Source organism: Rattus norvegicus, chromosome 3 (assembly GCF_021556685.1).
Source record: "Rattus norvegicus strain SHRSP/BbbUtx chromosome 3, alternate assembly SHRSP_T2T, whole genome shotgun sequence".
NCBI classification, from domain to species: domain Eukaryota; kingdom Metazoa; phylum Chordata; class Mammalia; order Rodentia; family Muridae; genus Rattus; species Rattus norvegicus.
Window position 1 is genome coordinate 71,756,855 of NC_141536.1, and position 20,817 is coordinate 71,777,671.

At 34.9% G+C, this 20,817-nt stretch overlaps 1 protein-coding gene and 1 pseudogene across 2 annotated transcripts; both read left to right on the forward strand.

Annotated features, from left to right (window-relative positions):
* Olr553-ps (olfactory receptor pseudogene 553) lies at positions 1,175 to 1,465 on the forward strand (annotated as a pseudogene).
* Or12e1 (olfactory receptor family 12 subfamily E member 1) lies at positions 9,746 to 11,725 on the forward strand. 2 transcript variants are annotated; one of them, XM_087650850.1, is made up of 2 exons: positions 9,746 to 9,757; positions 10,802 to 11,725. In XM_087650850.1, exon 2 carries the CDS (start codon positions 10,907 to 10,909, stop codon positions 11,723 to 11,725), a length of 819 nt encoding a protein of 272 aa, XP_087506976.1. In that variant the 5' UTR covers positions 9,746 to 9,757; positions 10,802 to 10,906.
* The last annotated feature ends 9,092 nt before the right edge of the window (positions 11,726 to 20,817 follow it).

Here is a 20,817-nt window from a genome sequence, read left to right on the forward strand (position 1 = left end):
AAGAATTGGACAGGTCCACTTTTTGATTCCTGATATCCTCAGCATACAAATATTTTTTAGTAGTTTATTGGTGACTCTTATGCATACCTGCTGATTTCATGGGCAGATAGCCAATGTTTCTGGTATATCCAATATCCTGTAACCTGCTAATGAGGCTGAATCACTCTCCTGGCTTTCTTAAGGTACTCTAATCCTGATATACACTATCAAGTTATCTTGATATCATCTTAAATCTAATAGTTTTCATGCTGTCAAAACTAGTGCCATGTAGGAAATTATTAAATGTTACTTAGTTCATCAGCTAGCTGGAGATGTAGACATGAGTTCTGCTCTTAACTACTGACTACAGTTTCTTTGTGCTAACTCTAAAAATTACTACCCCGAAGACCAAAATACATTGACCCAGTGAATTACAGGTTTTATTTCCACTGATTGTTAACCCAACATATCACACAAATGCTGATGATAGAGTCTTTGCTTGCATTTAAAACTGCACAAGCTTTCACTCTCTAAACTACTCTCATCATGATCTTCCTGGTTCCCATAACAGCACAATAAGCTCTAAGTACCCAGTGCCTTTTCTTGTCCAATGTACCAAATATTTTCATAATCCTTAAAAAAGCACATGCTCCATTCCATCACAGCAACATCTTGTAGTGAGACTAATTTTTCTTACGTTTTGCTTTTTGTGGATGTAATAAGTTAGTAATCCTAAACAATACAAACACTGCTTAAGTCTGTCTTTCGTCCAAGCTTGTGTTAAGGTATCTTTCATATGTAACCAAGGACCACCTGTCTAAAACATGCATCATTCACAGATGGCTGGAACTTCTCATATCAATTAGAAATCAAGAAAATATATCCACAGACAGACCCACAGACTTATCTGGCATAGATAATTTTTCAATTTATGTTTTGTTATCCCAGATATGACAAGTTAGCAATGAAGAACATGCATAAGTGATGGAATATGGTGAAAGACAGGTGAGCATATCATGTTCCCCGTATAAATGTCACATAGAATCACTATGGAGTCTCATGAACTGCAAAAAACCATATCTTCTTGATACATTGACATCATAATTTTTTGGTATTTCTTGGCAATGAATTACAATATACTAGTGGATACAGAACATACTATTCTAGCATCACCAAGTTCAGAATCAATCTATAATACTGTATAAACCAGACTTGGGTTATTTTATTTTATATTTCATTTCATCTCATTTCATTTGACCTGGTTCCTCCATGCCTTGGTGTAATCTGTTCAGTTGAGGGAAGGCACAAACCCTTCTCATTGTGCCTCACATTTGACAGATGTGACTTTACTTTATGGGCTTTTGACTTTTAATTATATCCTGCCAAGCTCTCAGTACTCCAAGGAAAAGCTCTTTTGTATTTTACACCTTGGTCATCCCCATGTAGAACCCTCTGATTACAGCTGAGAAATAAGAATATGAAGTAAGCAGCAGAGAGGTTGATTTGTAGGGAGAACAGTGCCTCTTGAATATTTCCTGTTACTGAAAACTGTACATGAATATTCAAACTCACTTTATTTAAAATTATATTAGTGGCACATCTAAAATAAACAATAGTTGATTCATTCTTATGATACATCAGGCAAAAATCTTCAATTTAACCCCAAAACAAAAAATAGCAAAAATCTTCATTATTATGAAACTTAAAAAATACTTAAAAATATTTCATGTTAAAATCTTAGGGATATTGTCCCTTTAGAGGAGTCAGATACAAACTTAGTTCAAAAGAATATTCTAATAATCTTTATTAATAACTTTAGTGTTTCACAGAAAACTTACAGTGCTTAAAATAGCCTGGCTTTTATAAACTCTTTAACTTGTTTCTAGAAATGTCCCCATAAAGTGGAATAACTATGTTTCATTTTGCATACAATTTTAATAGTATGGTAATTGGCTGCACATGAAATAAAGTTCATGACTTAAAGTTTTAAATAAACTAACTTCTAGGAAATCTTATATTGTGACAATTTCGGTAAAAAGGAAATGTAAAGATGTGGAACTAAAACTATTAGGGAAAGAAGAGAGATTTTTCTGGGTTACCATATATTTGACTGTTATGAAAGCCTTTTAAGTAAAGAGAGAATCCATGCATAAAACTGCCATGAACAAGATCCTGATATTAGATAGCCAAAAGACCAAGGGTAAATCTAAACACTGCTCTTCTACCAAAAAGTGTAGTAATACAACCTATTCCTAAAGATATCTTATATAGTCACAGATAAGTGCTATGCTTAGACATCATCAAAGGAGCTTCCTCTGCAGCAGGGAAAATATAGAGACACACAGGCAGACAATATGTAGAGAAGCACACTTAAAACATTGAGAACATCTAGATGAACCTTGGAACACTTCACTCTATTTAGATATAAAATTGTATAAAAAATCCATTTCTTGGCACTCAGACAATCCTGTGGAAGAGGATACAGAAATAGTGGAAGAGACATAGATGATGGAGGACAACAAGAACACAATGTCCTATACATTAACATGATTAAAGATAATATGAAGATGTAGGCTGAGCACAAGCATAGAATCGACATTCTTCTGTAGCAGATCACTGTAGTATCCATTACAGTATTATTATGGTATTCCTAAGTAGGCAAATGGGGGGTTTGTACTCCTTATGACTTCTGTTGAGATTTTTCCTTCTGATCATTCGTGTTTTCCAATTATACTTGCCAGGTTTAGTGTTACCATGTTGTATTATTGGTTAAGTTATTACATTTTAAATTATATTAAGTTATATCTTATTTTATTACTTAGAAGCTTTTTTCCCCTAATGAGGGACAGAATTTGAAGGGTTAGTTGTGCTAGTATCCTTTCATTACTTGTGGCTCCCTCCACTCCTTCCTCCTTCCATTCGTGAATTCTGAGGGGAGGAAACTGATGCTAATATATGTGTATTTCAAGGTCCCCCCCTTCTTTTCCCACGTAATGTGACACTGGGAGTCTCCACATTTGTTTCCATCTGCCTCAGGAGTAAGCCTTTGATGAAGGCTTATTAAGTCACTGATACATAAGCATAACAGAATATTATTAGGGGTCATTTTCTAACTGTACTTGTAGACCTGCAATATTTGGTTTTTCCATAGGTCTGGGATATATAAAGTATGATCTTGGTCTTCTAAGTATTCTCAGGTATGGCTTCCATCTCTTGGAATGGGAATTATATCAAAATAGATATTAGTGGGTTATTCCCACTAATTTGTGCCACCATAAGTATAGATTGTAGATCAAAGGTTTTACGGTTAGGTTGGTGTTTATGTTTTCTTGTTGATAGGCTTCAAAGTATGTTTCCATGTAATAAACTCTACAAGGGTCTGTGATGTTGCAGGTTCCATGTTAGGACCATCTAATTCTCTCCAAGATCAAAGAGTTGTGTAAGTGTCATGCTCAGCAATGAGGCCTTGATGTCAGCTTGTAAAAAGCAACCTATTGTCTTGGCAACAGCCTCAGTTGTTTGCAGATTTCCATGGGACCCTCTCAGCCAAGAACTCAATTGATTTAAACCTAGTTCAAACACTGGAAGGTTAATTTGGTGACAAGAGATGGCCAATAGGATTTCCATCTTGCTCATTATTTGGAGACTTCATTAGGATTGCCTTCTTTTCCTACAGTGATTTTTCATTGTACTAGGTTTGCATCCTGCCTCTCAAATGCTCTTTATGTCTCAAACTTTTTTCCTCCTGAAATCCCACCTCCTAGACCAATTCCCACCTGATTTTTCTACTCTTGTCCCCATTCCCAGAGTTCCTCTACATTCAAGATGTATTCTATTTCCTCTCCCAGAGAGATCCATTGTCTCCAGTAATCTATTATTCTGTGCCTAGCCTGTCTGAGTCTACAATTGTAGTTTGATTATCATGTACATAATGACAAATATCCAGATATAAGTGAATACATAGCATATCTATCTTTTGGAATTTTGTTTCATGTCTAAGGTATGTTTTCCATTGTTATCAAGAGACACCATGACTGAAGCTACTCTTATAAAGGAATATATTTAACTGGGGCTAGCTTATAGTTTCAGAGATTCAATTACCATGGCAGCTTCAAGGCAGGCACAGCACTGGAGGAGATGAGAGGTCTATCATCTTTATCCAAAGGAAGCCAGGGAAAAACTGGTTTCCTCATGGCTAGGAAGAGGGTCTCAATGTCTACCCCAGAGTTGATACACTTCCTCCAACAAGGCCAATTGTCAATAGTGCCAACACTCACTTTGTTAAACATATTCAAACCACCACGTTTCATTAAATCATTTGAAGTAGGAAGATCAACTTTTAATCTTAATCTTGCACCTAGATCTTTTGAGGTAGGTAGGTCTATCTTTAATCTGTGTCACACCCAGTTTGACAGGCTATATAAAAGACATGGAATAAAGGAAGAAGGAATCTCTCTCTCTCTCTCTCTCTCTCTCTCACACACACACACACACACACACACACACACACACACACACACTGCTTGTTCTAGTTCTTGCTAGCAAGTCAGTTCCTTTGCTGATATTAGAGCCTACTTCTAAGCGATTCCAGTGTATACTGAAGACCCTCTGAGAAACCCAACTTTATTAATTAACAACTACTGCATTCTTGGATCTTCTTTTGCTACAGGGCATTGTTAAAGTAGCTGTACTACAGATTTTAAGCCATTATAATAAATCATATCTGTATCTGCATTCTATGAATCATATTTATATGTATCATCTATCTATATTTATATCATGTATGTCAATATTTATAATCTGTCTATTCTTTCTATAAGTTCTCTTTTGCTAGCTAACTATGACTAATATACTCTACACTCTGTGAATATATTATACATTCTATATGTTTTATTAGAAGATTTATAAGTATAATAGATCCAGATATCAACATTAGAAAAGGAGTTTTTCTCAAATCTAAGTAGGTTTAGTGTTTTATTACAGATGATGAAAGCAAAGGCACCAACTTAGTGGCAATTTGAACAATTTTAGATTTCCCTTACAAGAATGTTATGTTTCCTAAGGCACAGTTTTCTTGGATAGTTATAGTTTGCAGTATAATAATTAAATAGTTGATATAAGGTATAATGATCACATTGAATTAATAAACCTTTTCATTTCCTTAAACTCCAACGATTTTCATGTTGGCTCTTTTCTAGTCTTCTAGTCCCTTGAGGGTCTAGAAGTGACTTTTAACACATAGTAATGAGTAAGGTAGATGAAATCTGTCTATATGTAGCACTGAAGGTATACAGGTAAGATTAATTGAAATGTACAAATGTGTTTTCTCATTAATTGATAAGAACTACTAATCACAGTAACTAGTGATTAATACTGTGTTTACTATATAAAGTATAACGTCATACTGTCTACATCATTTAGCTAAGTCTGCCCTACATGCACATATCATTTTGGGTAGGGGCATAAAAATATGTATCAAAAAAGCCCTTCCTCATTTCACTGTAGCTACAATTGTCCTGTGATGCATAATTAAGTTTATTTTCTGAATGAGAAATATCTGGACCCCAAATTCCTTACAAAAATCCAAAGAAATCTGTGAACTTTGTTCCAAGAATTGCATAGTCCTCTGTATAAAAACTTCATATTTAGCCCTCCCTGAGTTCATTAAGTTCTTTCTAGTTAAACAATGTAGAAACACAGAGCATAAAACAGCATAGAGCAATTTATCAGAGCAAAATGCAGAGAAGACTGGCTTCTGGGACATGGGAACGCCAGAAGATAATTTCGTGGTGGAGGTTCTATTTCCACTATGTCAAAGTTAGTCTTCACAATTAACAGTAAGCAGTTTGTCTGTTGAGCCATCATCCTGCATAGTACTTTGATACTAAAAATATTACAAGGGTGTACACTAAAGTACATGTAAGGTAAAAAAGTTGATAAAATAATTGATATTAGAATATTCATTCTGGATGTTTTGGAGTCAGACTAGATGACATGGTTTACATAAATATATACTCCTTGGGTTAGTGACATAGACTCATTATTTCAGTCTTTGATGATGCTGAATCAGGTAAATTATGAGTTTAAAATCATATTGGACCATGTGACAGATTTCAGATAAGCTTGTTTTATATAATGTGTTGTCACCCCAACCTCAAAAGGAAAGACATGAACAATCATTATGTTAATTTTTCCAAATCATTGATTTTGTGATAAAACTGAGAACCAAGGGAAAACATTTGGGCATAATATCTGTGTATAGTTTTAAATCCCTTCCATAGTATTAACATTTTAAACAGGCCATTATTTTTCCAAATAGATCATTAGAGCAATGACATCCCTGGTGTTTTGTTTGTTTGTTTCCTACTCTTGTTCATATGAAAGTATATTATGCTCTCCATTCAAATGGTCTACATCTGATATATTATGATGAACTTCATATAAAGAATTTGAAGTAATTAAATAATATTGCTCCAACTTAGGGAAATAAACATAACTGTCTATGTATAGACCAGTTTTGGAATTTGACAATTGCTATTAGACAAGATGTTTATGATATAAATAAAAAGAAAATGTCAAATGTTATCTGATGAAATTATTAGCCAGTTTATATTGGTAATTGGCAGGTGGGGTTAGAGAGGATCAGGAGATTTACAGGTTATAATTTTTCTTTTGCTTATGAATTTTATAGCATCATAATTCCTAAAATTTCATTCGACTGAAGTTTAAAATAAGTGAATAAAACTTATATAATGCAATACTACATAACTGCACGTAAAATTCACTGCATATTAGATCTATTACTTTCATGAAATTTTGATGCAATCTTTCAAATATTATCCATAAAAAAGTGAGATTCAATTTGTGTTGAGTTACCTCTGCTAAGATAATTTTTGGCTCATTTATATCCTTGTAAGGAAAAAAAGTAAATTATATTCATGACTTGAGAGATGGCCTTAGGGAATAATATTTTTTATATATAAACCCATAATTTCAGAGTTACATACTTAAAGCTAATAAATAATTTTTGACAGTAACAATTTTTAGAGACTAAGAAGTTTTTTATATAAAGCTATAATTTCAAAAGTTGTATTTTTAAGGGTAATAAATAATGTTTGAGAGTAGCAATTAATATGGAAAGAATACAGGTTTGAGAGCTATATTTGAAAATGAATACCAGATTGAGGAAAATGCTAGGAGGAATTCAAGGAATCTATTAAATAATCTGGTGAATTATAAATAATTCTACAGGGCTGTGTTACTTAAAATTGCTGATTAAACATTGTAAATAATCTGTCCATAAAACAAGACAAGTATCTGATGTAATAAACATGTCACTCATATCAATTTAGATAATGTGCAATGTATACAGATTTGAAAGCATCATATCTATTAAAAGTATGTATTCTGGTTTTCAAAATAAACACTACTTAAAGATTGATTTAATTATTAAAAATTCAGTTTCTTCTACTAATACATACAATACCAAATACATTTGTAAATACAGTTAGGTTACAACACTTGTCCCACTTGGTGTATGCTTAGTCTCCAGAGAATAAGAGGATGGCCATGAAGGTGGAAGGAAAGGCCAATACATTACTACCATTGGACATATTCCTCAGAGACAAAAATTATAATGATCCAGCAACAGAACTAAACAGCTTTGATCACTGAGTGCATCATTCCTTGATGAATATATTTCTGAGGTTAAAAGCACTGTATTTCTCAGAGAGAAAGTATATCTTGATGAATAAGGAGTCATTTCCTTCCTAAAATTTACTATAGCTTAATCAAAGTTAAAGAATGGGCTTTAAGGACCTAGAAAAAGTGTCTAGTTTTGTTACTTGAATAATACGAATGAAAATAAAACGTGTATTATATGATTATTCTTCTTAAAAATGGGATACATTTTTATTTGATCAGTACATATAAAAGGTAAGCAATATTTGCATCAGCTAATTGCAGTGTATTTTATAGCCTCATGATCAAAAACTATGAAACAGAATGAAAGTTCTTGCAAAGTAAATGTTTTGATACCTATAAAGAAATTACTCCCCACTGTTATAATGATATACTTAACAGGATTTCTTTTTGTGATTGAAAAAAGAGTTTAATATTGCTTGAAATTTAGTGCTATTACTAAGATTATAGAAGCCAAAATACTATCTTCTTTTGTTTCTCATGACTTTTATTGATATTTATTTTTATTTTTATTATTAATAGTTTATTTAAAGATACCTTGGCAAATATTTTCTAAAGCTCAGAACATATGCAAAAATTCAATTTGAATACTCACCTATCTTTTTTATTGGATAGTTTATGAATTTACATTTCAAATATTGTCTCTTTCATTCATCTCTCATTACTCCTTCCCCTACTTCTAAGAAGATGCTCTTACTCCCACCCTCCCACTCCCACCTCAACACCCTGACATTCCCCTACATAGGGGAAATGAATTATTTTCCAAGTCAAATAGTTCATAGACTATTTTTTTTTGCAGACAAAACATCCACTTGAGCTTAATATGATACAGGAATAAAAGGTAATAGCCACATTTAAATGAGGATGTTGATATTATAAGAGAACTAAGTTCCACTGTATGTAATTCAATATTGATTCCTTTTATAAGGCTATTGTTGAAGCCAGAGATAAATGATTCCTGCAATGCTTTTGTTATATATATCAAACACTGACCTGTGAACACAACTATCTTGTTATTAGAACACAAAAACCAAGTAGTAATATAAAGTTTTTCCCTAGAGATTATTTATCTTCTTTGAAAATGTAAAATTAACAGAATGTTTTTTTGACATTCTATGATCCAAAAAAAATTCAAATTTACTTCTAAGTTTGAAATCATTCATTCTCTACCTCTTAGACATGTTGAATAGCTATGATTTTTTTACTATAGATTCTTTCATATCTTATTGGTTTTAGTACTACTCTCTAAGCTTGATAGGAACAGAAACTGAGCTCTTTTCTTTGTTGAATTTTCACATACAATTTGTGCAGCCTCATGATTCTTCATGAAGAGATGATATATATTAAATCAAATCATCTATTCAGTAAAATATCTGGAACAAACTAATTTTCTATGTTCAAGATGTTTATTCATATATAAGTTTTATTAGTGTTGTGCTGCATGTGTACACGTGTGGAAAATTCGTGTAAATATTGAAAGTTTTTGCAAAGATATAAAATAAAAAAAGTAATTATAAAGCAATAAAATATGAAGAAAATATACAAATTTTAGAGATTATGATATATACTAGAGTTTGCAATTAAAGACATTAGAAATTCCACTTGACATTCCTTTGCATAAAATAATACATATCTAGAAAATTGAAATCTTTGATGTTTCTTCTTTTGAATGAGGAAGATGTTGGGAGATTTGCAATTATTGAAAAACAAAGTTTAAAATTAAAAGGTCATTGATGCCAGAAATATGGGGTTAGTGAAAATTAAGCATCAAGTCAAAATTACAAATCATTGTAACATTGGCCATTGTTACATGCACAGAGAAACTTAGAATCTTAATAGCAGAGAGAAAAGCTCTTATGTGTGGGAAAGAAAATGAGTTTGGGATCTATAATATGCAAAGGACAGTGTACAAAACTCAAGAGAGTTTCAGTTTTGCAAAATGAACAACTCTGAAATAGTTCATAGCTCAATACACAGGTTAAAAGAAATTTAAAGAAAAATAAAATGATAGCTAGGATATGGTATACTGGAGTAGATATTGAATATCTATGCTGGATAAAAGATAAAAACACAAGTGGTAGTAACTGTGACATTTACCTATGATATGGTAGTGAGAAATAAAGAGTTAAAGCACAAACATTTATTCCACTTGATATATATATATATATATATATATAGTTTCTTACTATAGAACTATAGAAGAGTATATATCATTATATATATATACAGTTTAATTATTGTGCTGATATAATACTTATGATCAAATTCAATTTCTTTTGGTTTTATTTTGCATATTAATTTTGTGAAATTCGCAACTTTAATAAGGATTCCTTCAGGAATCAAATCTCAGACTTAAGTAGAATTGTTAAGATTAGTAGGGATGATGAAAGGGTTCTGTATTTACTACAAGAAAATCACTTTTATTCACAACCAACATTTTGAGGAAATGTTATTTATTGTGCTATATTACCTCTTCTTTGTTTGTAGAGATGTGACATGAGTTTTGATTATGCAACAGATGTTTACTTCTGTTATCATTGTCTACATGCCTGCCCACGTAGTGATTGGCCCAGGTTTCTTGAAACCAGGATAGCTTTACCAGGATAGGACATTACTCTATTAAAGGACCACTCAACTTCTTACCTGAGATGCAGCTCCAAGAAAATGTTTTTAGCTTAATTGGAAAGTTTATCAAAAATAAAATATGACTAAACAGTTTCTGTGACAAAAAAGGCAAATAATTAAAGGAAAGGTGGAGTTTAGTGACTTAATGCTATACAGTAATAGCAGTTGCTTTTAGCCAAGGCACAAGCAGTCTGACCTATGGAGATCTTTTGTCACTAGTCTGTGTTTTGCCATTTTCACTTTTGCCAAACTTGCAGGACAAAAAGATTTTAAATATACTTCTTTTTTTAAATTCCAGAAAAATATAAGAAGTAGGACTAAGTTTCAAAGTAACTCACACATATCAATATGATTGAACATCTCTCCTGTGTCTGTGGATTTGACACTTTTAGGATTTCATTTCTTTTTAAAAAAATCTGAACTCAATGGAGTAAATGAACTTTAAAACCTTGAAATCAATCATCCATGGATGGATCCACTCTACAGTCTTCAACAGAACCATTCCACATTAGTAGAATTCATCTTACTTGGCTTTTCTGATGTTCCCAACTTGCAAGAATTTCTTTTTTGGGTGTTTTTGATAATCTATGTAATTATCCTGATGGGCAATAGCCTTATTATCATTATTACAAAGGTTGACCTTTCGCTACGAACTCCCATGTACTTTTTTCTTGGTAATTTTTCTTTCTTGGAAATGTGTTATGTGTCAGTAACTCTTCCCAGGTTATTAACAGATCTCTACAGACAACACAGAATTATTTCTTTTATGGCTTGTGCTACACAAATGTATTTCTTTCTTGTCTTTGGGGCCACTGAGTGCTTTATTCTGACTGCTATGGCTTATGACAGATATGTTGCTATTTGCAACCCACTGCTATACCCTCTCATCATGAACAATAGTCTCTGTATACAACTGGCAGCTGGATGTTGGATAAGTGGAGTTCCTGTTCATATAGGGTTCACATATTGGATCTTCTCTCTACCATTTTGTGGGTCAAATCAGTTGAATCACTTTTTCTGTGACATACCTCCAGTCCTGACCCTCGCTTGTGGGGACACTTTTATGATAGAGATGCTGATTTATGTGATTGCCCTTTTAGTGGTTACCATTCCTTTTATGCTGATTCTTGGATCTTATGTGAAAATAATCTCAAACATTCTGAAGCTGCCATCAGCAATTGGGAGAGCCAAGGCCTTCTCTACATGTTCTTCCCACGTTATTGTTGTAGCGTTATTCTTTGGATCAGGTATCATTACATACTTGAGACCAAAGTCCAGCCACTCAGCAGGATTAGACAAATTCCTTTCTCTTTTCTATACTGTTGTTACTCCAATGTTTAACCCCATGATATATTGTTTGAGAAACAAAGATGTTATGATTGCATTGAAAAAGTTTCTTCTGAGATGGTTAATGTTATAACTTAAGAGACATGCTGTATTTATTTTTACAGTATTTTCTTATTTTAGTTACAATATTACACAATTCCTATTCTTCCTTCTCTCCTTCCTGCCCTTGCCATGCACAGTTCCCATCTTTCTTGGGCACATCCACAGATCCTTTTTCTTCATTCACTGTTACATATAAACCTATGTATATAAACCACAATAGAATATGTTCTGTTTCAGAAATCTTGTGGAGTTATTTTTAAATATTCTTGGATGTTGATATATTTTCAATGAGTACTCATTTTTATATATCACGCAAGACCATATCAATATTTATTTTTAAGCAGTAGATTAGATGTAAACTTCAGTTCTTACATTGTGCAAATCTAATTTCAAAATATAGATATTAAAGTTATAAAGTAACAACGGGAGTTATCAAAGACTTCTTTTGTTCTTTTCATGGTAAGACACCAAAATAATGGCTATATTTTCTTTTTCTTAAATAGAATCACATTTTATGATATGGATGTATGGTTAATCTAATATAATGTTGAAATAATTAGTAAAGAATAGGGAAAGTCAACTTTTAATGCTTTTATGCATTAATGAGTGATTGTTTCATAATTATATAATCCTATGAATGAAAGAAAGAAAGAAAGGAAGAAAGGAAGAAAGAAAAATATCAGGTTCCAGTTAAAATTAAGGCTATTTTATATTAGAAGAGTTCTTACTTCTCTTAAATAACCAGCTTCTATACACGGTTTTAAACTATCCTTTTCAACAATGGTATTATGTCACATATCCATCATTCCTCAGCCTTTGTGAGGAAGAGGTAGGAGGTTCCCTGAGTTCATGGTAAGCCGATCTTACAGAGTGAGCTCCAAGACAACTAGATCTACAAAGAGAATCCTTGTCTCAATACCTTATTTCCCCACCCTAAGCCCTTCTTCTTTCTCTCTCTCTTTTCCAATACCCATGATAAATGTATGTTGATATATATTTTTATAAAATATAAAGGAATTTTAATTCAGCAATATAATTATTCTTACAAAGGATCACATCCAAAGACAGTCTAAGTCAATTTGATCTGGCTGGAATTTGAATATGCCCTTAGCATACATCTTTAACCAAAATTTATGAAGATAAAGTTTGTTTTTAAAAAGAAGCAGCAAGGTTTGAAAGTGACAGCTAATCAATGGGCAGACAAAGTGATGAATCTGAGAAAGATTTGGCAGAATGAATTATATAAGATATACCCAACTCTCAGGAAAACATACGGAAAAGAACAGAGACAAAGTGAGGGCAATGGAATGGAGTTCATAGGAATGCGTGGAAGTCAGTGCTGTCAGTGAGTTTCCATTCATGGAATTCAGAGCCAGTTTGTATAATCAGTGAATTCTAACTGAGAAGTCAGTTAGAATTAGGCAGCATGGAGAAGAGTTTTGTCAACGAATATATAAGACAAACCAGTAAACCAGAATTCAGAAAGAAGTAGAAAGAGTAAGATCTCTTCAGCAGTAAGCCCCTGAGATGATAATCACATCTATGAAATAAAGTTACATTTATATTTGGCACCCAACTTGATTGGAGAAAAAGAAAGCCCACTAATGTTGAACAAAGCTGAAAATAACTTACTGAAATGTTGCATAGAACAAAAGACATTGAACAGAAAGATGCAGAGGAGAAATTCACCTGGGATTGTCTCCAGAAGAAGCATCAACTCTTTGAGTTTGGCTGAGCACCTCAGGAGACTCCAAAGATGCAAGAGACTTGAGTCCAGAGAAAGAAACAACACAGGAAGATATGAGACATTGAATCACAACAAGTCACCTGAAAAGACTATTTTAATTATGTATACACATCTTTCCTGCTCTAAAATCCCTGCAAAACTCCATTTTGAATCCTTTTACACCAATGGTAGCAGTTGAACATATAGAAATATTCCTCAAAAAAGTCAGCCACTCAAACTTATTCCAACTCTAACAACAAAAATAACAGGAAACAACAATCACTGTTCCTTAATATCTCTTAATATCAATGCACTTAATTGCCCAATAAAAAGATATAGACTTACAGAGTAGATACATAAAAAGGACCCAGCATTTAGCTGAATATAGAAAACACACCTCAGTGACAAAGATAGACATTACCTCAGAGTAAAAGGCTGGAAACAATTTTCTAAGCAAATGGTCTCAAGAAACAAGCTGGAGTAGCCATTCTAATATCTAATAAAATCAACTTTCAACCAAAAGTTTTCAATAAAGTTAAGGAAGGACACTTCATAATCATCAAAGGCAAAATCCACCAAGATGAACACTAAATCCTGAATATCTATGTTCCAAATGCAAGAGCAACTACATTCATAAAAGAAGCATTACTAAAGCTCAAAAAACACATTGTACCTCACACAATAATAGTGGAAGATATCAGCACCCCATTCTCATCAATCAACAGATCATGGAAAGAGAAACTAAACAAAGAAACCCAGAAACTAATAGAAGTTATGAACCAAGTGATCTTATCAGATATTTATAGAATATTTCATTCTAAAACAAAAGAATATATCTTCTTCTCCGCACCTCAGGGTACTGTCTCCAAAAATGACCATATGGTCACAAAACAGGCCTTAACAGATACAGGAAGATTGAAATAATCCCATGTATCCTAAGAGATCACCACAGACTATGGCTGGTCTTCAATAACAGCAAAAATGACAGAAAGCCCACATACACATGAAAGTTGAACAACTCTCTAATTGATGATAACTTGATCAAGGAAAAAAATAAAAAAAATTAAAGACTTTTTAGAATTGAATGAAAATGAAGGCACAACATACCAAAACTTATGGGTAACAATGAAAGCAGTACTAAGAGAAAACCTCATAGCTCTGAGTACCTCCAAAAAGAAACTGGAGAGACCATACCTAAGCAGCTTGACAGCACACCTAAAAGTTCTAGAACAAATGGAAGCAAATAGACACAAGAGTAGCAGAAGGCAGGAAATAATCAAAATCAGGACTGAAATCAGCCAAGTAGGAAAAAAAAAGAACTATAACAAGAAACAAAAAAACCAACCAAACAAACAAACAAAAAACAGGACCTGGTACTTTAAGAAAATAAACAAGATAGATAAACCTTAGCCAAACTAACCAGAGGGCACAGACAGGGTATCTGAATTAACAAAATCAGAAATGAAAAGGGTGTCATAATGGAAACGTGGCATTAAAAATAAAATAAAATCATCAGATTGCACTACAAAAGCCTATACTTAAGAAAACTGGAAAACCTGGATGAAATAGACAGTTTTCTCTACAGATACAAGGGACCAAAATGAAATTACTACCAGATAAACTATCTAAACAGTTCAATAACTTCTAAAGAATTAGAAGCAGTTATTAAAAGTCTCCCAACCAATAAAAGCCCAGGTCCAGATGGGTTTAGTGCAGAATTCTATCAGACCTTCATAGAAGACCTCATAACAACACTGTCCAAACTATTCCACAAAGTAGAAACAGAGCACTGCCCATTTCCTTTTATTATTACCCAATTCACATAAAGACCCAACAAAGAAAGAGAACATCAGATCAATTTCCCTTCTGTATATCGACAGAAAAATACTCAATAAAATTTTTGCAAACCAATCCAAGAACACTTCAAAATCATCATCGATCATGATCAAGTAAGTTTCATCCCAGCAATGTGAGGATGCTTTAATATTTAGAAACACATCAACATAATCTGATATGTAAACAAACTAAAAAAAAAACACTTTATCACTTCATTAGATCCTGAGAAAGCCTTTTAACACCACTTCATGACAAAAGTCCTAGAAAGAATAGGAATTCAAGGCCCATACCTAAACATTAAAGTAAATGGAGAGAAATTTGAAGCAATCGCACTAAAATCAGGGACTAGACAAGGCTGCCCACTCTCTCCCTACGTATTCAATATAGTTCTCAAGTCCTAGCCAGAGCAATCAGACAAAAAAAATGAAATCAAAGAAATACAAATGGGAAAGAAAGAAGTCAAAATATCACTATTTGCAGATGATAGAATAGCATACTTAAGTGGCACCAAAAAATGTACCAGAGAACTACTAAGCCTGATAAACAACTTCAGGAAAGTGGCTGGCTATAAAATTAACTCAAGCAAATCAGTAGCCTTCCTCTACTCAAAGGTTAAACAGGCTGCAAAAGAAATTAGGGAAACTACACCTCATTCACAATACTCACAAATAACATGAAATACTAAAGTGTGAATCTAACCAAGCAAGTGAAAGATCTGTATGACAAGAACTTCAAGTATCTGAAGAAAGAAATTGAAGATCTCAGAAGATAGAAAGATCTCCCAAGCTCATGGATTGGCCGGATAAATATAGGAAAAATGGCCATCTGCCAAAATCAATTTACAGATTCAAAACAATCCTCATCAATATTCCAGCTCAATTCTTCATAGACTTAGAAAGAACAATTTGCACATTCATTGGAATAACAAAAATAACAGGATATTGAAAACCATCCTCAACAATAAAAACTTCTGGGGTAATCACGATCCCTGACCTCAAGCAGTATTACAGAGCAATAGTAATTAAAACTGTATGGTATTAGTACAGAGACAGGCAGGTAGATCAATGGAATAGAGCTGAAGACCCAGAAATGAACCCACACACCTGTGGTCCCTTGATCTTTGACAAAGGTGCTACAACCATCCAATGGAAAAAAAGATAGCATTTTCAAAAAATGTTGCTGGTTCAACTGGAGTTCAGTATGTAAAAGAATGCAAATCAACACTTTCTTATCACCCTGTACAGCTTAAGTACAAGTGGATTAAGGACCTACACATAAAAACAGATGCACTCAAACTAATAGAAGAAAAAGTGGGTAAGAGCCTAGGACACCTGAGGACTGGGGAAAATATCCAAACAAAACACCAGTGGTTTATGCTCTAAGATCAAGAGACAACAAATGGGACCTCATAAAATTGCAAAGCTTCTGTTAGGCAAAGGACACTGTCATTAGGACAAAACAGCAACCAAAGGTTGGAAAAGATCTTTACCAATCCTACATCCAATAGAGGGCTAATATCTATACAAAAAACTCGTGAAGTTAGACTTCAAAGAGCCAAATAGCCCTATTAATAATGGGGCACAGGGCTAAACAAAGAATTCTCAGCTGAGGCATATAGAGTGAATGAGAAGTACCTAAAGAAGCGTTCAACATCCTTAGTCATCAGGGAAATGCAAATCTAAATAAGTCTGAGATTCACCCTCACACCAGTCATAATGACTAATATCAAAACTCAGGTGACAAGAGATGCTGATGAGGATGTAGAAAAAGGAACACTCCTTCATTTTTGGTGGGTTTACAAGCTGGTCCAACCACTCTGGAAATCACTCTGGAAGTTTCTCAGAAAACTGGACATTATACTACCTGAGTACCCACCTACACCACTCCTGGGCATATACCCAAATGATTCTCCAACATTCAACAAGATCGCATACTCCATTATGTTCATAGCAGCCTTATTTATAGTAGCCAGAAACTGGGAAGAACCTTGATGTCCTTCAACAGAGAAATGGATACAGAAAATGTGATAACATCTAACAAATGGAGTACTACTCATCTATCAAAAACAATGACTTCATGAAATTCATAGGCAAATGGATGGAACTAGAAAATATCATCATGAGTGAGGAACCCAAACCGAAAAAAAAAAAAAAAAACCACACATGGTATACACTCACTGATAATCAGATATTAGCCCAAAAGCTTTAATTACCCAAGATACAATCCTCAGACCACATGAAGCTCAAGAAGCAGGATGACCAAAGTGTGGATGCTTTAGTCTTTTTTAAAAGGGGAAACATAGACAGATATTCATAGGAGGAAAAGATTAAGATTGGAGCAGAGACTGATGCATTGGCCATTCAGAGCCTTCCCCACATATATACAGCCACCAAAACTAGAAAAGATTGATGAAGCCAAAATGGGCATGCTGATAAGAGCCAGATATAGCTGTCTCCTGAGAGGCTCAACCAGAGGACGACAAATACAGAGGTGAATATTAGCAGCAAATCATTCAACTGAGAATGTGGTCCCTGTTGGAGGAGTTAGAGAAAGCAATGAAGGAGCTGAAGTGGTTTGCAACCACATGAGAACAATAATACCAAACTACCAGAGCTCACTGGGGCTTAACCACTACCCAAAGACTACACATGGACAGTTTCATGACTCCAGCTGCTGTGAATGTAGCAGAGAATGATCTAGTTGAGCACCAATCAGAGGAGAAGCCCTGGGTCTTGCGCAGGCTGGACCACCCAGTGTAAGGAATGTCAGTGAGGGGAGGCAAGATGGTGTGTAGTGGGCAAGGGAAACACCCTTATAGAAGAAGGTGAAAGGTGATGTGACACAGGGGTTATGGTCTGGAAATCAGAAAAGGGAACAACATTTGAAATATAAATAAAAAATATCCAATAATGAAAAAACAAGAAAAGCATTGTCATATCTTTTTGCAACTGTGACTACTGAAGCAAACCCCTCCCTATTTTCTACATTCTCAAAAAAATAAATAATAAATGTAAAGTAAAAAAAAAATTCAGGTGAGGTTGAAAAATAACTCTAGAATAAAAAATGTACAAGAAAAAGTATGACCGAAGTCCCACACCCCCGGATCCCGGCCCGCAGCAGCTCTCTGCTCCCAAAACCCGTGGGAGAGAGACCTCACCCCCTGGTCAGGTGGGCACTCCTGAGGCTGCAGAGCGGAGGAGACCACCAACACTGCCCACCCCTGCCCACATCCCTGGCCCAAGAGGAAACTGTATAAGGCCTCTGGGTTCCTGTAGGGGAGGGCCCGGGAGCGGCAGGACCCCTGCGCCTGAGACACTGCCGGAACCTGAAGGAAACAGACCGGATAAACAGTTCTCTGCACCCAAATCCCGTGGGAGGGAGAGCTGAACCTTCAGAGAGGCGGACACGCCTGGGAAACCAGAAGAGACTGCACTCTGTGCACATCCAGGCGCCAGAGGAAAACACCAAACGTCATCTGAAACCCTGGTGCACGGAGGCTCCCGGAAGGAGCGGCACAGATTTTCCCGGTTGCTGCCACAGCGGACAGGACTTAGGCAGTACCCCACGAGCAAACTTGAGCCTTGGAACCACAGGTAGGACCAATTTTTCCCCTGCAAGAAACCTGCCTGGTGAACTCAAGACACAGGCCCACAGGAACAGCTGAAGACCTGTAGAGAGGAAAAACTACACGCCCGAAAGCAGAACACTCTGTCCCCATAACTGGCTGAAAGAAAACAGGAAAACAGGTCTACAGCACTCCTGACACACAGGTTATAGGACAGTCTAGCCACTATCAGAAATAGCAGAACAAAGTAACACTAGAGATAATCTGATGGCGAGAGGCAAGCACAGGAACCCAAGTAACAGAAACCAAGACTACATGGCATCATCGGAGCCCAATTCTCCCACCAAAGCAAACACGGAATATCCAAACACACCAGAAAAGCAAGACCTAGTTTCAAAATCATATTTGATCATGATGCTGGAGGACTTCAAGAAAGACATAAAGAACTCCCTTAGAGAACAAGTAGAAGCCTACAGAGAGGAATCGCAAAAATCCCTGAAAGAATTCCAGGAAAACACAATCAAACAGTTGAAGGAATTAAAAATGGAAATAGAAGCAATCAAGAAAGAACACATGGAAACAACCCTGGACATAGAAAATCAAAAGAAAAGACAAGGAGCTGTAGATACAAGCTTCACCAACAGAATTCAAGAGATGGAAGAGAGAATCTCGGGAGCAGAAGATTCCATAGAAATCATTGACTCAACTGTCAAAGATAATGTAAAGCGGAAAAAGCTACTGGTCCAAAACATACAGGAAATCCAGGACTCAATGAGAAGATCAAACCTAAGGATAATAGGTATAGAAGAGAGTGAAGACTCCCAGCTCAAAGGACCAGAAAATATCTTCAACAAAATCTTAGAAGAAAACTTCCCTAACCTAAAAAAAGAGATACCCATAGGCATACAAGAAGCCTACAGAACTCCAAATAGATTGGACCAGAAAAGAAACACCTCCCGTCACATAATTGTCAAAACACCAAACGCACAAAATAAAGAAAGAATATTAAAAGCAGTAAGGGAAAAAGGTCAAGTAACATATAAATGCAGACCTATCAGAATCACACCAGACTTTTCGCCAGAAACTATGAAGGCCAGAAGATCCTGGACAGATGTCATACAGACCCTAAGAGAACACAAATGCCAGCCCAGGTTACTGTATCCTGCAAAACTCTCAATTAACATAGATGGAGAAACCAAGATATTCCATGACAAAACCAAATTTACACAATATCTTTCTACAAGTCCAGCACTACAAAGGATAATAAAGGGTAAAGCCCAACATAAGGAGGCAAGCTATACCCTAGAAGCAAGAAACTAATCATCTTGGCAACAAAACAAAGAGAATGAAAGCACACAAACATAACCTCACTTCCAAATATGAATATAACGGGAAGCAATAATCACTATTCCTTAATATCTCTCAATATCAATGGCCTCAACTCCCCAATAAAAAGACATAGATTAACAAACTGGATACGCAATGAGGACCCTGCATTCTGCTGCCTACAGGAAACACACCTCAGAGACAAAGACAGACATTACCTCAGAGTGAAAGGCTGGAAAACAATTTTCCAAGCAAATGGTCAGAAGAAGCAAGCTGGAGTAGCCATTCTAATATCAAATAAAATCAATTTTCAACTAAAAGTCATCAAAAAAGATAAGGAAGGACACTTCATATTCATCAAAGGAAAAATCCACCAAGATGAAGTCTCAATCCTAAATATCTATGCCCCAAATACAACGGCACCTACATATGTAAAAGAAACCTTACTAAAGCTCAAAACACACATTGCACCTCACACAATAATACTGGGAGATTTCAACACCCCACTCTCATCAATGGACAGATCATGGAAACAGAAATTAAACAGAGATGTAGACAGACTAAGAGAAGTCATGAGCCAAATGGACTTAACGGATATTTATAGAACATTCTATCCTAAAGCAAAAGGATATACCTTCTTCTCAGCTCCTCATGGTACTTTCTCCAAAAT